This window comes from Megalobrama amblycephala, linkage group LG17 (genome assembly GCF_018812025.1).
Source record: "Megalobrama amblycephala isolate DHTTF-2021 linkage group LG17, ASM1881202v1, whole genome shotgun sequence".
NCBI classification, from domain to species: domain Eukaryota; kingdom Metazoa; phylum Chordata; class Actinopteri; order Cypriniformes; family Xenocyprididae; genus Megalobrama; species Megalobrama amblycephala.
The window spans coordinates 37,601,753-37,619,222 of record NC_063060.1 but is presented as its reverse complement, the minus strand read 5'-3'; the positions used below and the strand labels follow the sequence as shown (position 1 = coordinate 37,619,222).

General features: G+C 36.7%; 1 protein-coding gene across 3 annotated transcripts in view; it reads left to right on the top strand.

Annotated features, from left to right (window-relative positions):
• The window catches only part of brinp2 (bone morphogenetic protein/retinoic acid inducible neural-specific 2), a 115,392-nt gene extending 100,959 nt beyond the window's left edge, over positions 1 to 14,433 (top strand). For all 3 annotated transcript variants that reach the window (XM_048163230.1, XM_048163231.1, XM_048163229.1), the window contains 2 exons: positions 8,637 to 8,859; positions 11,566 to 14,433. In XM_048163230.1, coding sequence (XP_048019187.1) covers positions 8,637 to 8,859; positions 11,566 to 12,685 — 1,343 coding nt within the window. In that variant the 3' untranslated portion in view covers positions 12,686 to 14,433. The remainder of the gene's footprint in view (positions 1 to 8,636; positions 8,860 to 11,565) is intronic.
• The last annotated feature ends 3,037 nt before the right edge of the window (positions 14,434 to 17,470 follow it).

Below are 17,470 nucleotides of genomic sequence, written 5' to 3'. Positions count from 1 at the left end.
CTATTATTGTTCAAACTGGCCGCCATGCCAAATCACATATGCTTGCCTATTCAAATTATAGTGGTTTGTGAACATGACCACTTTATTAACAAGCGTGTTTATGCTGGGATGTGTAGGCTGTTGATAGGCAACACGTAACCATTTCATGCATTTTACAGTGTTGTGCACTATAACCACTCACACACGAATCAGTTGAGCTTATGAATGCAATGGCCAATCAGAGGCATTAAGATTAGTAATCGCTGAAACACCAGAGTTGAGCTGAAGTCTGACTGAATTCTTCACTCTCGCAAATACTCTCATCATAAACATAAACAGATTCGGTGACTGTGCTCTTGAGAGCGTCGGAACTAATATAAATAGGTTTTTCTATTTACAACATATTCTTTCAGTGTTGAGCGAATCACAAACACATCTGATGTTTTATTTTGATTTTTGTCCAGTGCTGAGACTCAAATCCTCAACAAAAGTGTAGACTGTATGTAGGCTAAATAAGATATTTATCATACAGTCAGCATAATACAGAATTTTGTGAGATTGAGACGAATTAAGATAAGCGACAGCTTAGTGATTATAAAAGGGAGCTTCTATGCATGCTTTCTGGGCAATAATCCATTCAGAATTTAAAAAAAAAAATGTATGTTTTGCTGCATTAGGTAAGGGTAAGGCAATAGGCTATTATTGTTCAAACTGGCTGCCATGCCAAATCACATATGCTTGCCTGTTCAAATTATAGTGGTTTGTGAACATGACCACTTTATTAACAAGAGTGTTTATGCTGGGATGTTGTTGATAGGCAACGCATAACTATTTCATGACATTCTATTTAAATGTGTTTTTAAGGAGGAATCACATCTAGAGTTGGTTCACCCTCCGCCCATGCTTAGGAGAAGTGCAACAACCCTGACTTAAGAATCCAATATGGCTGCTCAGTGCAGTGAAATGGTAGTAAAATACTGTTTATTAGCACTTCAGTTTGTCTGTGTCTCAATAAACTCAGTGGTACACACAGTACTATCCAACCTCTATTTGTGGACATGCTATTTAGGCATTACCTGTGCAAAAAAATGTTGTGTTTGTATTCTGAAAGAGCAAGCACTACAAAGGTTTGCCTGGGGGCATCCATCTTAGTTTTTTTACTTCTGTACTGGAACATGGCACCTTGGGTGTGATGTCATTCCCAGCTCCTACATTATTCTTCCAATCCGAGGTAAATGAAATGTAGCATTAGTTGAAGAATTAGCTCCATTGTTCACTTCGCATCCTTTTGCATGTGACTAGTTTGGGGGAAAATGATGCAGTAATTTCACTGACGAGATTACCTTGTATATACACAAAGCCAACTTTTATTTGTCAGTATGATTCAAAGGCTTGGGTTGATGCCTAGAAATGTAACAACACATACGTATGTGGTTGTCATTGGAATGTGTTGAAATGGTGAGTCCATAAAAATCTGTCATTCTCTCATTGCCAGGCTTATTTCACTATACCTCGGTTCCTTCCACAGACTTGAAACGGTGTCTTGTTCATGTCACAAATGTCTTTTTCTGCAATTACAAGGAAAACTCAATTCTGCATTAATGTTCAGGGAAAAAAATGTGCCCGGTTGACTGATTAACAGAGCGAATATCCTTCATTTCGTTCTAACACTGCGAGAAATGTCTAATCAGGACCCTGTCACTATAGTCAGCTTCTCCAGACGAGCCGTAATTCAGCCACCCCGCCGTTACTTGTGCTTTGATCAATCTGTGAATTATGCCCTGTCCTCTGGGAGCCACCAAATTTTCACCGGCTTTAAATTCATATTCCACTTGGAGATATAAAAGACGTATAGAGGCCAGGCGGCACTGTGTGTTCTGCAGGGTGTCCGATGAAGATAACAAGACCGCTTCCTCCCATGAAGAGCAAAAAGCGCTCATTTGAATATATTATACAGGTGTCCTGCTTTCTCGTTGAGAAAGAAAAAAAAAATCCAAGCAATACTAAGCTGAAGGGCAGAAGGTACATCCTTGATATGTCTTTGTCCTGACATAACAGTTTAATTTATTTTTAAACAGTTATGTCAAAAGACTGTAAACTAGTAGAAGAAATTCCAAACAACTTCTTTGTACTAAATGCAACTTCTGTGGAGTTTGGGGCTGATAATTATGTTTCTTTCTATTTAGATGCAAAACAGTTCATTACAGCTATAATGAATTTGCGAGCCCTATTTGCATCTGATAAAAAAGAAAAAATATATATAAGGCCGTTTTATAATAGGTAATTTCAACAATATTGCCTGCATCTGCTTTCAGCCTGATATCCAAAGTTAAAGTTCCTCATTGCATCTACTTGAGAATAGTTTGCACCGCTCTGATGGTTTGCTTATAATTACAAAACTAAATCAGGCCATACCTGCAGGGACGCTCGGTTAGACAGCTGTCTAATGCACAAAAAAGGCATATCACTGCAGCTTTATGCACAAAATGATCACATTTAGCTCAAGTCTAAGAGGCACTTTGAAACTGAATATCTGAAATAAAGGAGAACAAATAATTGTACTGGGTTTTTGTTGAGATTTCATTTCAAATAAATCACGGCTGTCTAAGAAAAACTTTGTTGGGGATCATCTGATAGTTCCGTTGTCTTCATTCCATGTTAGATTTTCCCTGTGAGATTACTATAGGGGAGACCGGGGCTAGTTGTCACAGTTTTTTGCTCCAGTGAATATTTCTCTGGATGGGTCAATTTCAATATAGGCACATACCTTAAAATCTTGGCTTCAAAACAAAAAACGTGTACATTTCCACTGTTGATTTCGCCTTTTGCTATAAAATACAGTTAATTCCACCTTTTGCCAAATGGGGCTAGCTGTCACAATGAAATATTCCATTAAACAGCACAATTTAAATGGTAAAACAATTAAATTAAATGAAACACAATTAAATGAAACACAAAACAATGCTAAGAACAGCAGAAATGTAAAAGGTAACATGCAAAACTTAGGGCTGGGCAATATGGCAAAAAAATTAAATCTTGATTTTTTTTTTTTTTTTTTTTTCAGAACGATTCACGGTTTCATTTTCGATTTTTTAAAAATGTTTAACTAGTCAACTTAAAAATGTAACTACAATATGATTCAAGTAACATTCTCTTTACTAACCATTTGGTTATAAAAAAAAAAAGTTCTATTCCAAGTGATTCCAAGTCTATTCCACACCTGAAGTGTGTAAATCGGGATAAAAATGTTGATTGTGTACAGATGTAATGTGTTGTATTCTTAAAAGTGTCTGACAATCAATAAAAATAGTTCATCTGAAAAAAAGGGTCTAAATGACTTGTTATTTGTTAAATATCTTTGCAGAAAATATGCATGAAATATGAAGGCAAATGTTGTACAAACAACAAATCTGAAACATATCCTATACTCATGAATAATATAAAATAAGAAAAATGCTAAATATTTCTTAGCCAAAAAATAATAGCAATAAATATCACTAGTAATAGGCTATTATTAGCACCAAATGATTTGTCAAAACAGAAAATACCCATGAAACGGCATTCTAAAGACGCAGCAGTCAAGTAAAAAAAAAAAAAAGTTCAGCTCACATTTAAAAGATTAGTTCACTTTAAAATGAAAATTACCTCAAGCTTTACTCACCTTCAAGCCATCCTAGATGTATATGACTTTCTTCTTTCTGATGAACACAATCGGAGTTATATTAATAAATATCCTGACACATATAAGTTTTATAATGGCAGTGAACGGGACCAATGAGTATAAAGCTGAAGAAAGTGCATCCATCCAAAGCAAAACGTACTCCACATGGCTCCGGGGGGTTATTAAAGGCCTTCTGAAGCAAAGCGATGTGTTTGTGTAAGAAAAATTTCCATATTTAACAAGTTAAAAAGTAAAATATCTAGCTTCCGCCAGACCGCCTTCCATATTCAACTTAGGAAGACAGTGTATCTGACGTCGTGTCAGTTAAGCAGAAGGTGTATGACATGTAAGCACTTTGAACTGCGAGTACGAATACTTTCTTTGTAAGGTGAAAATTGGATGGCTTGAGGGTGAGTAAAGCTTGGGGTAATTTTCATTTTAAAGTGAACTAATCCTTTAATAATTTTTTTTTTTTTTTTTTTTTTTTTTATTAAAGCAATAACGCATTTCTCAGTGAACAGCCGCTAAAGTTAAGCCTCTAGTGATGTGTTCTTAACGAGTCAAACTTCTCTGAACGGTTATCATTGCTGTATTGTCAACATGTCTATTTTTTATTCAAAAACATGATTTCTCGATTTTAAAATAATAAAAATCAAGGCAAAACATTAAATTCATATTCATAGAAAAAATCTGAAAAATCGTCAAGCCCGAGCAAAACTATCAAAATGTTTTGACCAACAAATATTGAAATTTATTAAATAATTGGACTTGTGACTTTTTTTATTAAATTATTCCTTCATTTATTTAATCATTTGATTAAATGATGAATCATATTTATAAATGAAGTTGTAGCAAATTAGCTCAAAATAAATTAATCATAACTAATTATAATTAATTATAAATATTTGGATCAGATAATAAAATTAACTTAATGTAATAAAATTAATATTACAATCAATTAACCTGTTTGGCCAATTGACACTCAGTGTTAATTATTTATTATTTCTAAGAAATGTTCATTTCCAGGTTATGGGAAATAACAATCTTATTGTACAGCACTACTCAGTAATTAGGGGCTCCAGTATATGAGCATGAAACATGGACAACTTTACGTGTGACATGAACAAGACTTTATTACCTAGACTAAACACCTAACATTCACACACATACATGCATAGTTTACCAAGGGAAGGAGAGAGCTGAAGCAGAGTACAGGAAGCAAGAAGCATTGTTTGAAATTCAGCAGATCAACAGCCTTGAGCAAACCATCAGTTTAGTTCTAACATGCCCTTCTTTAAAAGGGGTAAGGATACTCAATGTATCAGATAATGAGACTAAGTCTGATACTTGCATGTCTCGCCCATTTGAATTAAAACTGTCCTGATGCAATTTGTGGAGGCTCCCATTGAATCTTTGCTGATATTGTCTTGATGAAAGAGAACTAGTTGGATTCAGAGGATCGTTGGTGAATGGAAGGTCTAGACTGAAGCCTGACATAAACTTGGGGTTCCTTAGAAGCTTCTAGCTTCTTACAGCATCATCTTCACATCAGCATTTTCAGTACAGGAAAAGAGAGGAAAAAGGTGATCAGTAATTTTAAAGGGTGAAGATGTCACACCCTCTTGAGGTGTCTGAGCCAATAAGGAGTTGTTCTCTTGGAGGGAATTTTACGAGTCTTTGTGCCTTTGGCAGGAACACACTGAAGACACTGGATTGGATGAATGAGAGAAGAACCTTCTATATTCTTATAATACTAATGTGTCACAGAGTTAGTAACATGTAACATAAATTACCAAATAGGAAACGAAAGTTGGAGTCCGTAGATCCCAAACATGCTACCCATGTGATTTCAGTTTCAACTATAAATTTGCAAATCTGGAACATTAATACCAAAATAGTTCAAAAGAGAGAATTAATACATAGAATAAAGCCTATAAAAGGAATGTCATGAGATGGGAAAATTGGATACACGTTTATACATATCTCAAGTGGTTATATATAGAATATATAGGATTAAGAGAGTTTATTTGTCCTTCCCAGAAAGAATGCTGTTTTACGATCAGAAAAATTCTTTCTGATCGTAAAAGTTCTTATCAGTTTTCCTGTGTCCCGTAACAGGACACCTAGTTCTGCCTGTTTGTTAGCTACGTTTGGGATGCTAGTTGCAGTTTTAGGGGGATGGGTTCACAGGACTTTGATAGAGTGAGTTTCTGGATAATTCATTAAATATAATGAATAATTGTGTGTCTGATTGGTCCAGACACTACAAAGTCTGTCTTATCTTGACCTGATGTCCAGTCTCAGAGTGTTGACACTATGATAGTTTGTAGTTGACAGTCTATAGTTACATCAGCAGACAGTATTGATTCCTTTTCCTTCAGCTGTCTTTGTAGTTTTCTAAGTCCATACCACGTGAAGATGTAACACAGGATGCAATATAAGAAATAACTATAAGGTAAAGTGTAAATGTCAAAGTGTTCTCCTCCATGATCCTATATAAGAAGGGGCTGTTGTTGTTTCATGGTAACCATGAACTCACCATACAGTATACACACAAGTACCTTTTCATTGGTGTAACTTTGTTTTAAAAAGTGGGTGAGACAGGAGTGAGAAGTGGGACCTTCAATAGTACATTGAGTTTAATTTATCGACATAGAACTCATGTTTATTGTGATAGTTTCATCCTTATATCTACCATAATATATATAGTTAGTCCCGAAATTCTTCATGTTAGAAAATAAATACATAGATCCGTGATGGTAGAACTTTTGTTAAGCGTGCCAGAGGTTCTGGATTCTAATCTAATCCACCCTTGTATAGTTTTATTATTATTATTATTAAAACCAAAGATGTTCATCAGTGATTGTATATCAAGAGCAGGAACACATTTGTGTGCCAGAACGCCTCTTATTTAACACAATGGAATTAAACTAATTCTCTGCTAGTCAACTAGAGACATTTAATTTGTATTACATCTGTACCGCGAGATGTTTCAAAAACTGATGGGCACATGTCCCACCCACAAATTACACCTATGCTACTTTCCCATTAAAGGGACCTAATTCTGAACAGACACATTTAACAATCGTCACCTGTACCAGCATTCAGGCCTGTGCTATATCAAGAGGAATCAGTGTTTCTTTTTTTGAACATAATGAGCATGAATGCGGTTATGTCATTACATGTGCATAGACAGCTAGTGCAAGTTCCCATTTTTCCTTGTTCATAGAAATTTGAAGTACTAATGTACAAAATGAGAATGTGTTTTGAGGAAAATAACCTCATCATTTCATCTGACATTTTTAGGAAGGGCTAAATAGTCAGTAAATTTGAACATAAAGCCATAAATGCCAGAATATGGCAGAAAAGGGAAAAAAAAGTTCAAATTGTAAATGTGCTGCTGTGAATAATGAGATCTCCAGCAGAATATGGGCAAGGAGATAAAGAGATTGGGAAGAGAGAGAGAGAGATTTGACTATTAAACAATGGAAGGCAAAAGAAGGAAGGTGGTGAGAGAGGGAAGAGAGAGAGGGAGTGAGAAAATCTCATAAAAGCACTGCTGCATATGGCTACATTTTATGTCGGTATGTGGGAAAGGGACAGTAGTTATATGATCAGGTACAGAACGAACCGCTATGGTTTTATTGGGTTGCAATAGCATACCACAATCCTGATCTCAGCCCCTGTAGGCTTAGGTTTGGAATATACATGTAAATATTAAATGCTTGCTTTTGTTAACACGTAATGAAAGCAAGTGTGCTGCAGATCAGATTCATGGAGCGATAAAGGAACTGTTCAGATGTAAGAATCATCTAAATACAATAACTGTAAAATGAAATGTCATTGAGCTCATTCATGCAAAGCCTTTTTTTCTAACCAAATAACCAAACTGAATAACTTATTGGAAAAAAAAAATTGCCAGTAAATAACTAAAAAAGCAAAATACTTTAATAACTTTTTAAAATAATGATAAATATCATTATTAATATTGTTTTAATAAATGTATGTATATTGTTTTTGAAGAATGTGTGCAGAGGAAAATGCTTTCATGCTAGAGATTCAGTAGGCACACATGTATCATTGTTAGTTTTATATAACCAACATCACATTAGCAAACAACATGATTATGCACTGCCAGACCACCCTGATAATTGTAATACAATTATGTTGTGACACTGGTCACTGTAGGCTTTTCTTCTGCTGTCAGAGTCAAACAGACACACATGCTTAGACAAAATGACAGGGGAAGAGAAGAAGAAAAGGGGAATCTGAGCTTAAACTGAGCTTAACAGAGTCTAAGCCAATGCTAATGTTATCTCTGTGATTTAGTCTTGTGCGTGGGAGCCTCTGGGCTCAGTGCTCATGGGATCATTGCACATTGTAATGCACTGTGACACCAATGGAGCTCTTTCTGCTTGGCTTTACGATGAAAAAACTCGGGGGGATCGGAGTTCGTCTCCTCAGAGCTGCACAAATGTCTTCATTTCTCTCCTTTTCTGAGGAATGCTAATGTCTTTTTAAGTGGCCCAAACGCCTGATAACTCAAATTTGATAATTCCCCTAATGCTTTACTGTTTACAGCTTGTATAACATTTTGCAGTGGAAGGTGTTGGGGAATTCTGTTAAGAAGTATGAGTTTTTCAACGAAACTCTCTGTGCTGAAGACAGATTAGCTTGTCCTTATTTCAAGTAGTGATCAATCAGCAGTGCACAGTGATTGTCAAAGGTTTTAATAAAACCTCACTTTATGTTGCTGCTATATAGTTTGGTGATATGTAGTGAGTCAAACGATCAACATTTTTGTCTCTGCAGTTTTTTTCCCTACAACACCCACAATGAGTCGCTCAATAACTCATGCATTCATATCATGAGCCATCTCATGTTCTCTTATCTCACTAGATTCGAAGCTCATAACAGCTCAATATATTCACCTTCTCCAAGGTTTCACCAGAATAATAACCATAATAACATTTCTCCCTCTCCTTCTGTTTTTCAGATGAGTTTAAGGCCTTTCTCAAGAAATTGCCAACAGATCATTTTTTAAACACCTCTGCCGTCTTAAAGTTCTGGACATCAGATCTGGTCCTGCAGAGACGTTATGGTCTGCTGGAGGCGAGCACTAAAGTGGTGCTGGGAAAAGCCATCAAGATAGTGCGCAAACTCTTCACTCTCAGCAAGCGCTGTCCTACACAGCCAAAGATCAGCCTGCCTAGAGAAAGGTACAAGGACATATGATCTTTTGTTGTTGTTGTTGTTGTTGTTTTTGCAAAGCATATAAAGTAGCATGTACAATGTGGGATTTAGAAAACATCAATTAAATAGATAGCTCATCCAAAAACTCTTTCAAATCTAATTAATCTAATCTAACATGAGAGTTTGTGTTTACATAATATTTGTGTGTGTACATATATTATTATATTTATATATATATATATATATACCAATCAGGCATAACACTAACACTGACAGGTGAAGTGAATAACACTGATTATCTCACCATCACGGCACCAGTTAGTGGGTGTGATATGTTAGGCAGCAAGTGAACATTTTGTCTTCAAAGTTGATATGTTAGAAGCAGGAAAAATGGGCAAGCGTAAGGATTTGAGCGAGTTTGACAAGGGCCAAATTGTGATGGCTAGACGACTGGGTCAGAGCATCTCCAAAACTGCAGCTCTTGTGGGGTGTTCCCGGTCTGCAGTGGTCAGTATCCATCAAAAGTGGTCCAAGGAAGGAAGAGTGGTGAACCGGCGACAGGGTCATGGGCGGCCAAGGCTCATTGATGCACGTGGGAGATTGTTATATAAGACGTATATAAGATTGTTGGCTGTTTCATTCTCAATATATACAACATTGTGTGGTTTATTTAGACTATGGCTTAGAGGTATTGAAGCTGCACTATTGCATGGTTCAGCTGTTGTTCTTATAGACAATTATTTGTTTTTTGATTCTGCAAAGAAAAGGTTGCCAGATATCTGAATTTGTGGGGAGAACAAAGAGAGAGGAGACTGGAGGATATTAAAGTGACTGAATGGTGTGCCTGAAGAGTGGTCAGCGTGTGCACACTATAATCAAGAGCTCCACGCGAGTGACAGGTTGTAGTTAGCATCCTTCAGCTTGAAGACTTTCACTCCATTGAGACGGCTTTCACCTGCACAAGGAAAAACACACTAGAACTCACCCAAACTGAGCCATAGGGCTTTTCACACTTGAAATAGTTAACCCTGGGTCATTCAAAACCCCGGGTAAATAGAATCCTGGGTTACAGTATCTTTATTCACATTTCACACTGCCCATAATATACCTGTGCCACGTTGAACATCCAGTGATCAGTATGAGAGAATTGGACTCAAAGCACCAAATTTTAACTGCTCTAATACAATATCCACACATTTGTATGGTCCTGTCAAGCAGACAAAAACATGAACATGATGAATAGGACATGTGACTTTGCATGGTTAAACGACATACAACTGTTATCACTTAGGGTGTACCCACTTTTGTTGCAAGCTATTTTGACAATAATGGCTGTTTAAGTTATTTTCAGAGGACAGTAAATCTATACTGCTATACAAACAGCACACTGACTACTATATATATATATATATATATATATATATATATATATATATATATATATATGTGGTTTATATATAAACCAAAAATTATTCAGACATTTCTGATATTTTTGATATATTTTTACTAGTGGGTGCAGGACATTATTGTTCATTTATGTAAATGAGGATAGCAAAATAAAGTAAACTGAGGCATATTATACCCAAAAAATCTTCATACAGAGGACTACCAGTAAAATTGATAAAAATTTGGAAACAAAAATTATTCAGACACTTTGACCTGACCATGTTTTGATTAAGTGTTATCTGACATAATTAAGATTATTTTTTTCCTGTCACAGTTTAACTCTGAGATCTTGTCATATTTTATTACCATTATTTAAACTGTAGTAAATAATCTGTATTAATGAATGAAATGTTCAAGGTGTCTGAATACATTTTGGTTTGACTATATATATAAAAGCATGAATTCTAGGGTTAATTTCATAACAGCTGGCAAAGTATCATGTTCTCCCAAGAAAGTTTAAGAATTTCTTTTAAAAGAAATTTTAAGAATTTCTTCTGAACTGAAATGGACATAAGTAAATGCAGTTCTCTTTGTTTTATTTATATATTCAGTTTATTTGAATGAAAAAAAAAAAAAAAAAATACAACCATACAACTGACTGGATTTCTCATCAAAATAGAAGATTCACACACAAGTCAACACAGTTTAAACTGCTTAGTGGTTTATTTACCACCTGAATTACATCTTGACATCAAATGCTTTCATGAACAAGAAGAACATGCTACATTTGTGGATTTATAATATTATTAATAAACTCAAGAGTCCAGGACAAAAGGAAAGCCAGATGAAATGAAATCCCACAGGTAGGCAGCCAACAGAAAGGGCATGCGATGCAAGACATTTTATTTATATATGCATGGCATTAAGTATGCGTCAACAGTTGTGAAGTGAGTAGGAAGATAATGGAGAGCCCATGGAGTTGGAGCATTTATTTAAGTGACTTGTCTCTTGCTAAATTGGATAAAAGAGAATGAAAATGATGCACCATCTCCTCACACGCATCCCCAAAGGCTTTTAAGACTCACTTCCTCTACTGGTTAGGAACAATTTACATTTGTCAAAGAACAGGCTATCAGCACTCGATTAATATTCGTATCAATCAGCAAGAGGAAATGAACGCCTCATTTACCACCAAGAAAACAATGATGATGTCAAGTTCTGACTAAACCATGTTAACTGAACAACAACCCCAGAAATCTTTAGATTTTATCTTCATTTAGTAAAGCCAAGCCTGTCATAGTTTCAGGAACTAATCTCATCTGTAATCATCACCTTCTCTCTTGCAGGACTCTGGGTTTTTGGCTCAACAAAGCCCAGTCTCTGTTGTACTGCAGCGAGCATGGTGTGCACGGCACCTTCTCTGAGGAACTGCAGGGCTGCATCTGCGCCGCAGAGCAACGCGCTGTCTGCCAGGGCACCGTGCCATGTAGGGTGGGTGAGGGGACCCTCTGCTCATCCTGCGCCCCGGACAACATCACCCGCTGCGGCACATGCCTCCCAGGCAGCATCCTCCATATGGGCTTCTGCCGCCCTAACATCGCCAACTCTTTGGACCACTACGTCAACTTTGACTTTGACATGCCGGACGCAGAGATGCGTTACCTCCTCCAAAGGCTCGATAGCCGCATGGAGGTCCACGCCATCTACATCAGCAACGACGTGCGCCTAGGCAGCTGGTTCAACCCGGCGTGGAGGAAGCGCATGCTGCTCACCCTCAAGAGCAACAAGAACAAGTCCAACCTCATCCATATGCTGATGGGGATCTCTTTCCAGATCTGTTCCACCAAGAACAGCACGCTGGAACCCGTGCCTGCCATCTATGTCAACCCCTTCGGGGGCAGCCACTCGGAGAGCTGGTTTATGCCCGTCAACCAGCAGGACTTCCCAGACTGGGAAAGAACTAAATTGGATGCCTCACTCCAGTGCTACAACTGGACCCTCGCTCTTGGCAGCAAATGGAAGTCCTTCTTCGAAACGGTGCACATCTACCTGCGCAGTCGCATCATCACTGACGATCCCGCCGTCAACGAGACGCTTTTTTACGAGCCGCTGGACCTGGATGACCACTCGGCCAACCTGGGCTACATGAAAATCAACAGTCTGAAGGTCTTTGGCTACAGCATGCACTTTGATCCAGAGGGGATCAAGGACCTGATCCTGCAGCTGGACTACCCGTACACGCAGGGATCCCAGGATGCGGCCTTCCTGATGCTTCTGGAGATGAGGGACCGCATCAACCGGCTCTCTCCGCCGGGAGACAAGCCGCTGGACCTCTTCTCCTGCCTGCTGAGGCACAGGCTCAAGCTTTCGTCCAGCGAGGTGGTGCGCATACGGGAAGCGCTCCAGAGTTTTAACGCCAAGCTCCCCAACTCCACAGAGCCAGAACTCAGCCAGCTGTGCAGCTAGCTCAAATGAGCCTCTGTTGCTCATTTTTGCCTGCCTCTGAGAATGTATTTGTAAATGTGTTGAGAGAGAAAGGGAAAAGAAATTTATTGTCAGTGTGCGTGTAAATGTTTGCGGATGAGATTGTCTTTGAACCCTCTTCCTTTGGGCGGCAATTGTAAGAAGCAGAATTTTTGATTGTAACAGATACTGGAGCACATCATGTGGAAGCCGTACATTGCCAGAATATTCCCTTGCTGGGAAAACCTTGTTGGATCTAGCCTACAGTCAAATCTACTTAGTGTCTTTGAGTAAAGGTTCCTTCTGAGACAATGGACTGCCTACACGATCCACGGAAAAGAACATTTTAGGTCAGAATATATGCCTACGGTTTCTTAGCACGTATATGTGCTGGTGCTGTAGTTATCCTTGGTGATGTCATTGTTCGAGATGGAGAATGGACAATAAGAAGTCCATTCCGATGTAAAGTGTCGGAGACGGTGGTCCAACAGTTACAACAATCAGCAAAGATTCAAATTCGAGCTTTTCTATTTTATCTGGATTTGCAAATCCTGTATTGTGAGATCTGTATATCTGTATTTAATGTGGAACTGAATTGCCAGAATGTTGGATATGAATTCCTTTATATTCAGAGATATGGCTAAACCAAAAGGTAAACATGAGAGCAAACTGAATGGCGAAATTTCTTTCTTTTTTTTTTTTTAATGTTTATTGAAATCTCTTTTAAGAAGGCAACCTTAAGGTTACGGTACACGCTTACTATATTGTTTTGAAAAGGTTTGTTGGTCACTTTGTAAATACTGCTCATCTCATTCGAAACGTGAAAAGCTTCACATTGCTTCTTGGATATATACTGATAAACACATGTATTTGTACTTTTTGAAAGTGCAAAGACCAAAAAGAAAAGAAAAAAACACACACTTTAACACAAAACAACTGCCTTATGAAGTGAAGTCTCTGTTCTGATATCAAAGCACACTTGGCTGTATGTCTCTCTCTCTCTCTCTCTTTAAGAAAAAAGCAGAAAACACTTTTTTCTCTTTCTTTTTATCCTCTATACTTAATTCTGATTTCAGTTACAGTGATCTCTAATCTGTAAATGTCCATTTTTAATTGAAGTATTATATGAGGAGTGCATTGTGTCATCTATGTGCAAATACAGAGTTGCATTTACATCACCTGATTCAATAGCTTTGTTTTTTTCACAGCATTTCCCTGATTTTCTATTAGACACTTGATGATGTGACGAGGCATAACTGTAATACATGAATTCATTTTAGTATCTCTGCATCTAGAGGCAATTATTTCCACTCAGCATTTAATAACTGTACATGTACTGCTTAAGTGTTCTTGATTAAGTTGCTTGGGTTGTAGCATTTGTCAACACAAACAGCCACAGAATTACAGCCTTTGACAACACAGAGCATTTATTACTGCTTTTTATATAAAACTGGAATGTGTGGAAATGTCTTTGAAAATTGCAAATATGCATCAACATAAAAAAACGATCAGTTTTCTGTCAAGATAAGATGGATCGCTCAATATACGAGGAGCAACTTTTACAGTGCGAGGTAAAAAAACAGAATAAAAAAGTGCAATTTATGCTGTTGTCATGGAGAGCTGTAGGACCTTCACGATATATATGTGACTCAACTGCAAAGGGGGAAAAACATTCTCACTAAATTCAGAAGATGGAAATCACAGTCTGTAAATATGAGCTGTTTATCTTAATGTCTAACACAGGAATCGGTTTTCACCCTTCGACAAATTGTCAAGACAGTGAAGGGCGTCGAAATCAATCACAACAGCACTATGTAAACTGGCATAGCCTCCCTCTTAATCTGAATATTTCTGTATTTCATGATTTATTATGACTAAAATGCCTGAATTTACAATGTTTTTTTGAGAAACACTTTATAATAACCTAAATGAATTCATAAACAAAAATGAAATGAAGTCTTAAACAAAATATTTACATATATACTGTACACTACTGTTCAAAGGTGTGGGGTTGGTAAGATTTTTTTAATGTTTTTGAAAGACTTTTGAATTCCTGTGATGGCAAAGCTGAATTTTCAGCAGTCTTCAGTGTCACATGATACTTCAGAAATCATTCTAATATGCTGATTTGATGCTCAAGAAACTTTTCTTATTATTGTCAGTGTTTTGAAAAAGTTGTGCTGCTTAATATTTTTGTGGAAACCGTAATATTTTTTTTTTTTCCCTAGGATTCAACATCATTTGATTGAAATGGAAATCCTTTGTAACATTATGTAAATGTATTTACTGTCACTATTAAATGAATGCGTCCTTGCCTAAATAAAAGTATTAATTTCTGTTACTGACCCCAAACTTCTGAACTGTAGCGTACAGTTATGAATATTGGTAACACTTTACAATAAGGTTCATTAGTTAACATGAACTAATAATGAACTGCACTGTTAATTTCAACATTTATTAATGCATTATTAAAATCTTGTTAACATTAGTTAATGCACTGTGAACTAACATGAACAAACAACAGTATTTTCATTAACTAATGTTAACGAACATTAACTACAGTAACAAATGTACTGCTCATGGTTAGTTCATGTTAGTTAATACATTAACTAATGAACCTTATTGTAAAGTGTTACTGGTGTACTATTTAAAAATGTATAAAAAGTTATTGAATAGTGTCACCTTTTTATCTCATGGATATGCGAGATATAAATCTTGAGTCAATATCTCATTGTTTTGTATTTGGAGTTTAGAAATTTTTGTTTGTTTTTTTATCCTCCAATCTAATATATTTCTGATTAAAATAGCTCCAGCCATCATGGTCTCATTCTTGTTTATGTGCACAGTTGACTGAGAAAGCTATTAGATTTTTCTGTGCAAAGGCATGAGATGAAAATTATTTACCAAGGCTCTGACCATCTACTGAATGTATGTATTGTAATACACTCTCATTTCAAAGTGAACATGCTTGTTTAATGTCTAATCCAGCCATTTTTGTGATTCCAGATTTTACTATTTAAAGGGATAGTTCACCCAAAAATGAAAAATTGTCATCATTTACTCACCCTCAAGTTGTTCTAAACCTGTATACATTTCTTTGTTCTGCTGAAAACAAAGGGAGATATTTAGAAGAATGTTTGTAACCAAGCAGATCTCGACCCCCATTGACTACCATAGTAGGAAAAAATAATATGGTAGTCAAGGGGGGGCGAGATTACAAACAGTCTTCCAGATATCTTCCTTTTGTGTTCAGCAGAACAAAGAAATTGATACAGGTTTGCAACAACTTGAGGGTGAGTAAATGATGACAGAATTTTCATTTTTGGGTGAACTATCCTTTTAAGTTTAACTTTAGCACATTTGATGTTAACATGCACCCGATACTTTGCTTTTGAAGCATTGTACATTTACGTTTAACACAAGCCAGACAAGCTCTCAGATTCTTTACTGTAACAGTTACAACAAGCAGCCTTGTTTTTTGATTTCTTTGGGAATTCACCAAGGGTGTTATTCTGATTCTGCTTTTCAGATACACAAGATTATGCTTTTCTAGAAACATGTAAAAATGTGACCTACTTTCAGGCTTTCTCTGCACGCCTTTTCAGTGACTTGAAAATAAAATGGGAGGTTTTTCAGAAAAACGTTTGAAAAGCAGTCCCCATTAGCATTCTTTGAAAAAAAATAAAATAAAAAAATCCTCTAATGTGCACAGTAATGCTGCAGGAAAGGGGCAAAAAACAATTATTTGTAGTGAATTCATTGCATTAATTAATTTCAGCCTGTAGTTATTTACTGAGCATGCTCTGAAACAAAATGGCATGTTGTCAAGCGAATCCAGCTCCTGGAGTTTGAGGTATCCGCTGAGTCAACCTAAATACATCTCAATGCTATTTCAGGACATTTCAGCTCTGTTCTTGATTTGGGTTGCAATCAGTTTTCCCCATCCTGTCTTTAAAATACACTTCTGTGCTGCAGACACATATATCTGTATATGTGTCACTGCTATGAGTCAGACACAGTCACAGTGGTGACGAATTCATTATGCCTGTACATACAGCAATTTTATGAATAATGTTCAAATAAGATTTGATCTCAGAGGGGTCAGCCCAGGGTCCTGCCTTCAGCCTCCATGCATTGCCATAGTGGGACATATGGGACACTTTTTTTTTTCTTTTTGAGAGGTATCAATGTCCAGAACCAAAGTGCTGAATGTAAATAGTCTGACTGCATACATTTCTATGAGAGACAAATATAGCTCAGTTGCGAGTATGAAATATTACAGAGGGGATTCTGTATGTAGCGTTTGATTGGGTACAGAGTCAGATATGAACAGGTGTGGCCATAATATTATCTTTATACTCTTAAGATCATTTCTCTCTCTCTCTCTCTCAATGTTTTAACAAGATGTAAATGTTCTTATATGAATTAATAAAAGGAAAAAGCAATCCTTTCCCCACATGGAGTCTCTAAATAAATGCTTTACTGGGTAAGTGCCATCTCTTTTCTACCATGAAGAGCTTACTCTTTGATCTGTTATACACCAACAGACGACCATTAAAAGATTAAATTTAGCCTGCACTGTGCATTGTTTTCCATGGCACTAATCATTTACTTTTATAGATATGTTTGCCTCGTCAATTTATAGGCCAATTTTTAATAGGTTTTTAGAACAGCAGTCCCAGAATGTCTTGAAAACTCCAATTCCTGAGTTCAGATTTGAATGGAATGTAGCTCAATTATGCAACATATAGGCTCACTGGAAAAACATGCCTTTAATTACATTTGAAA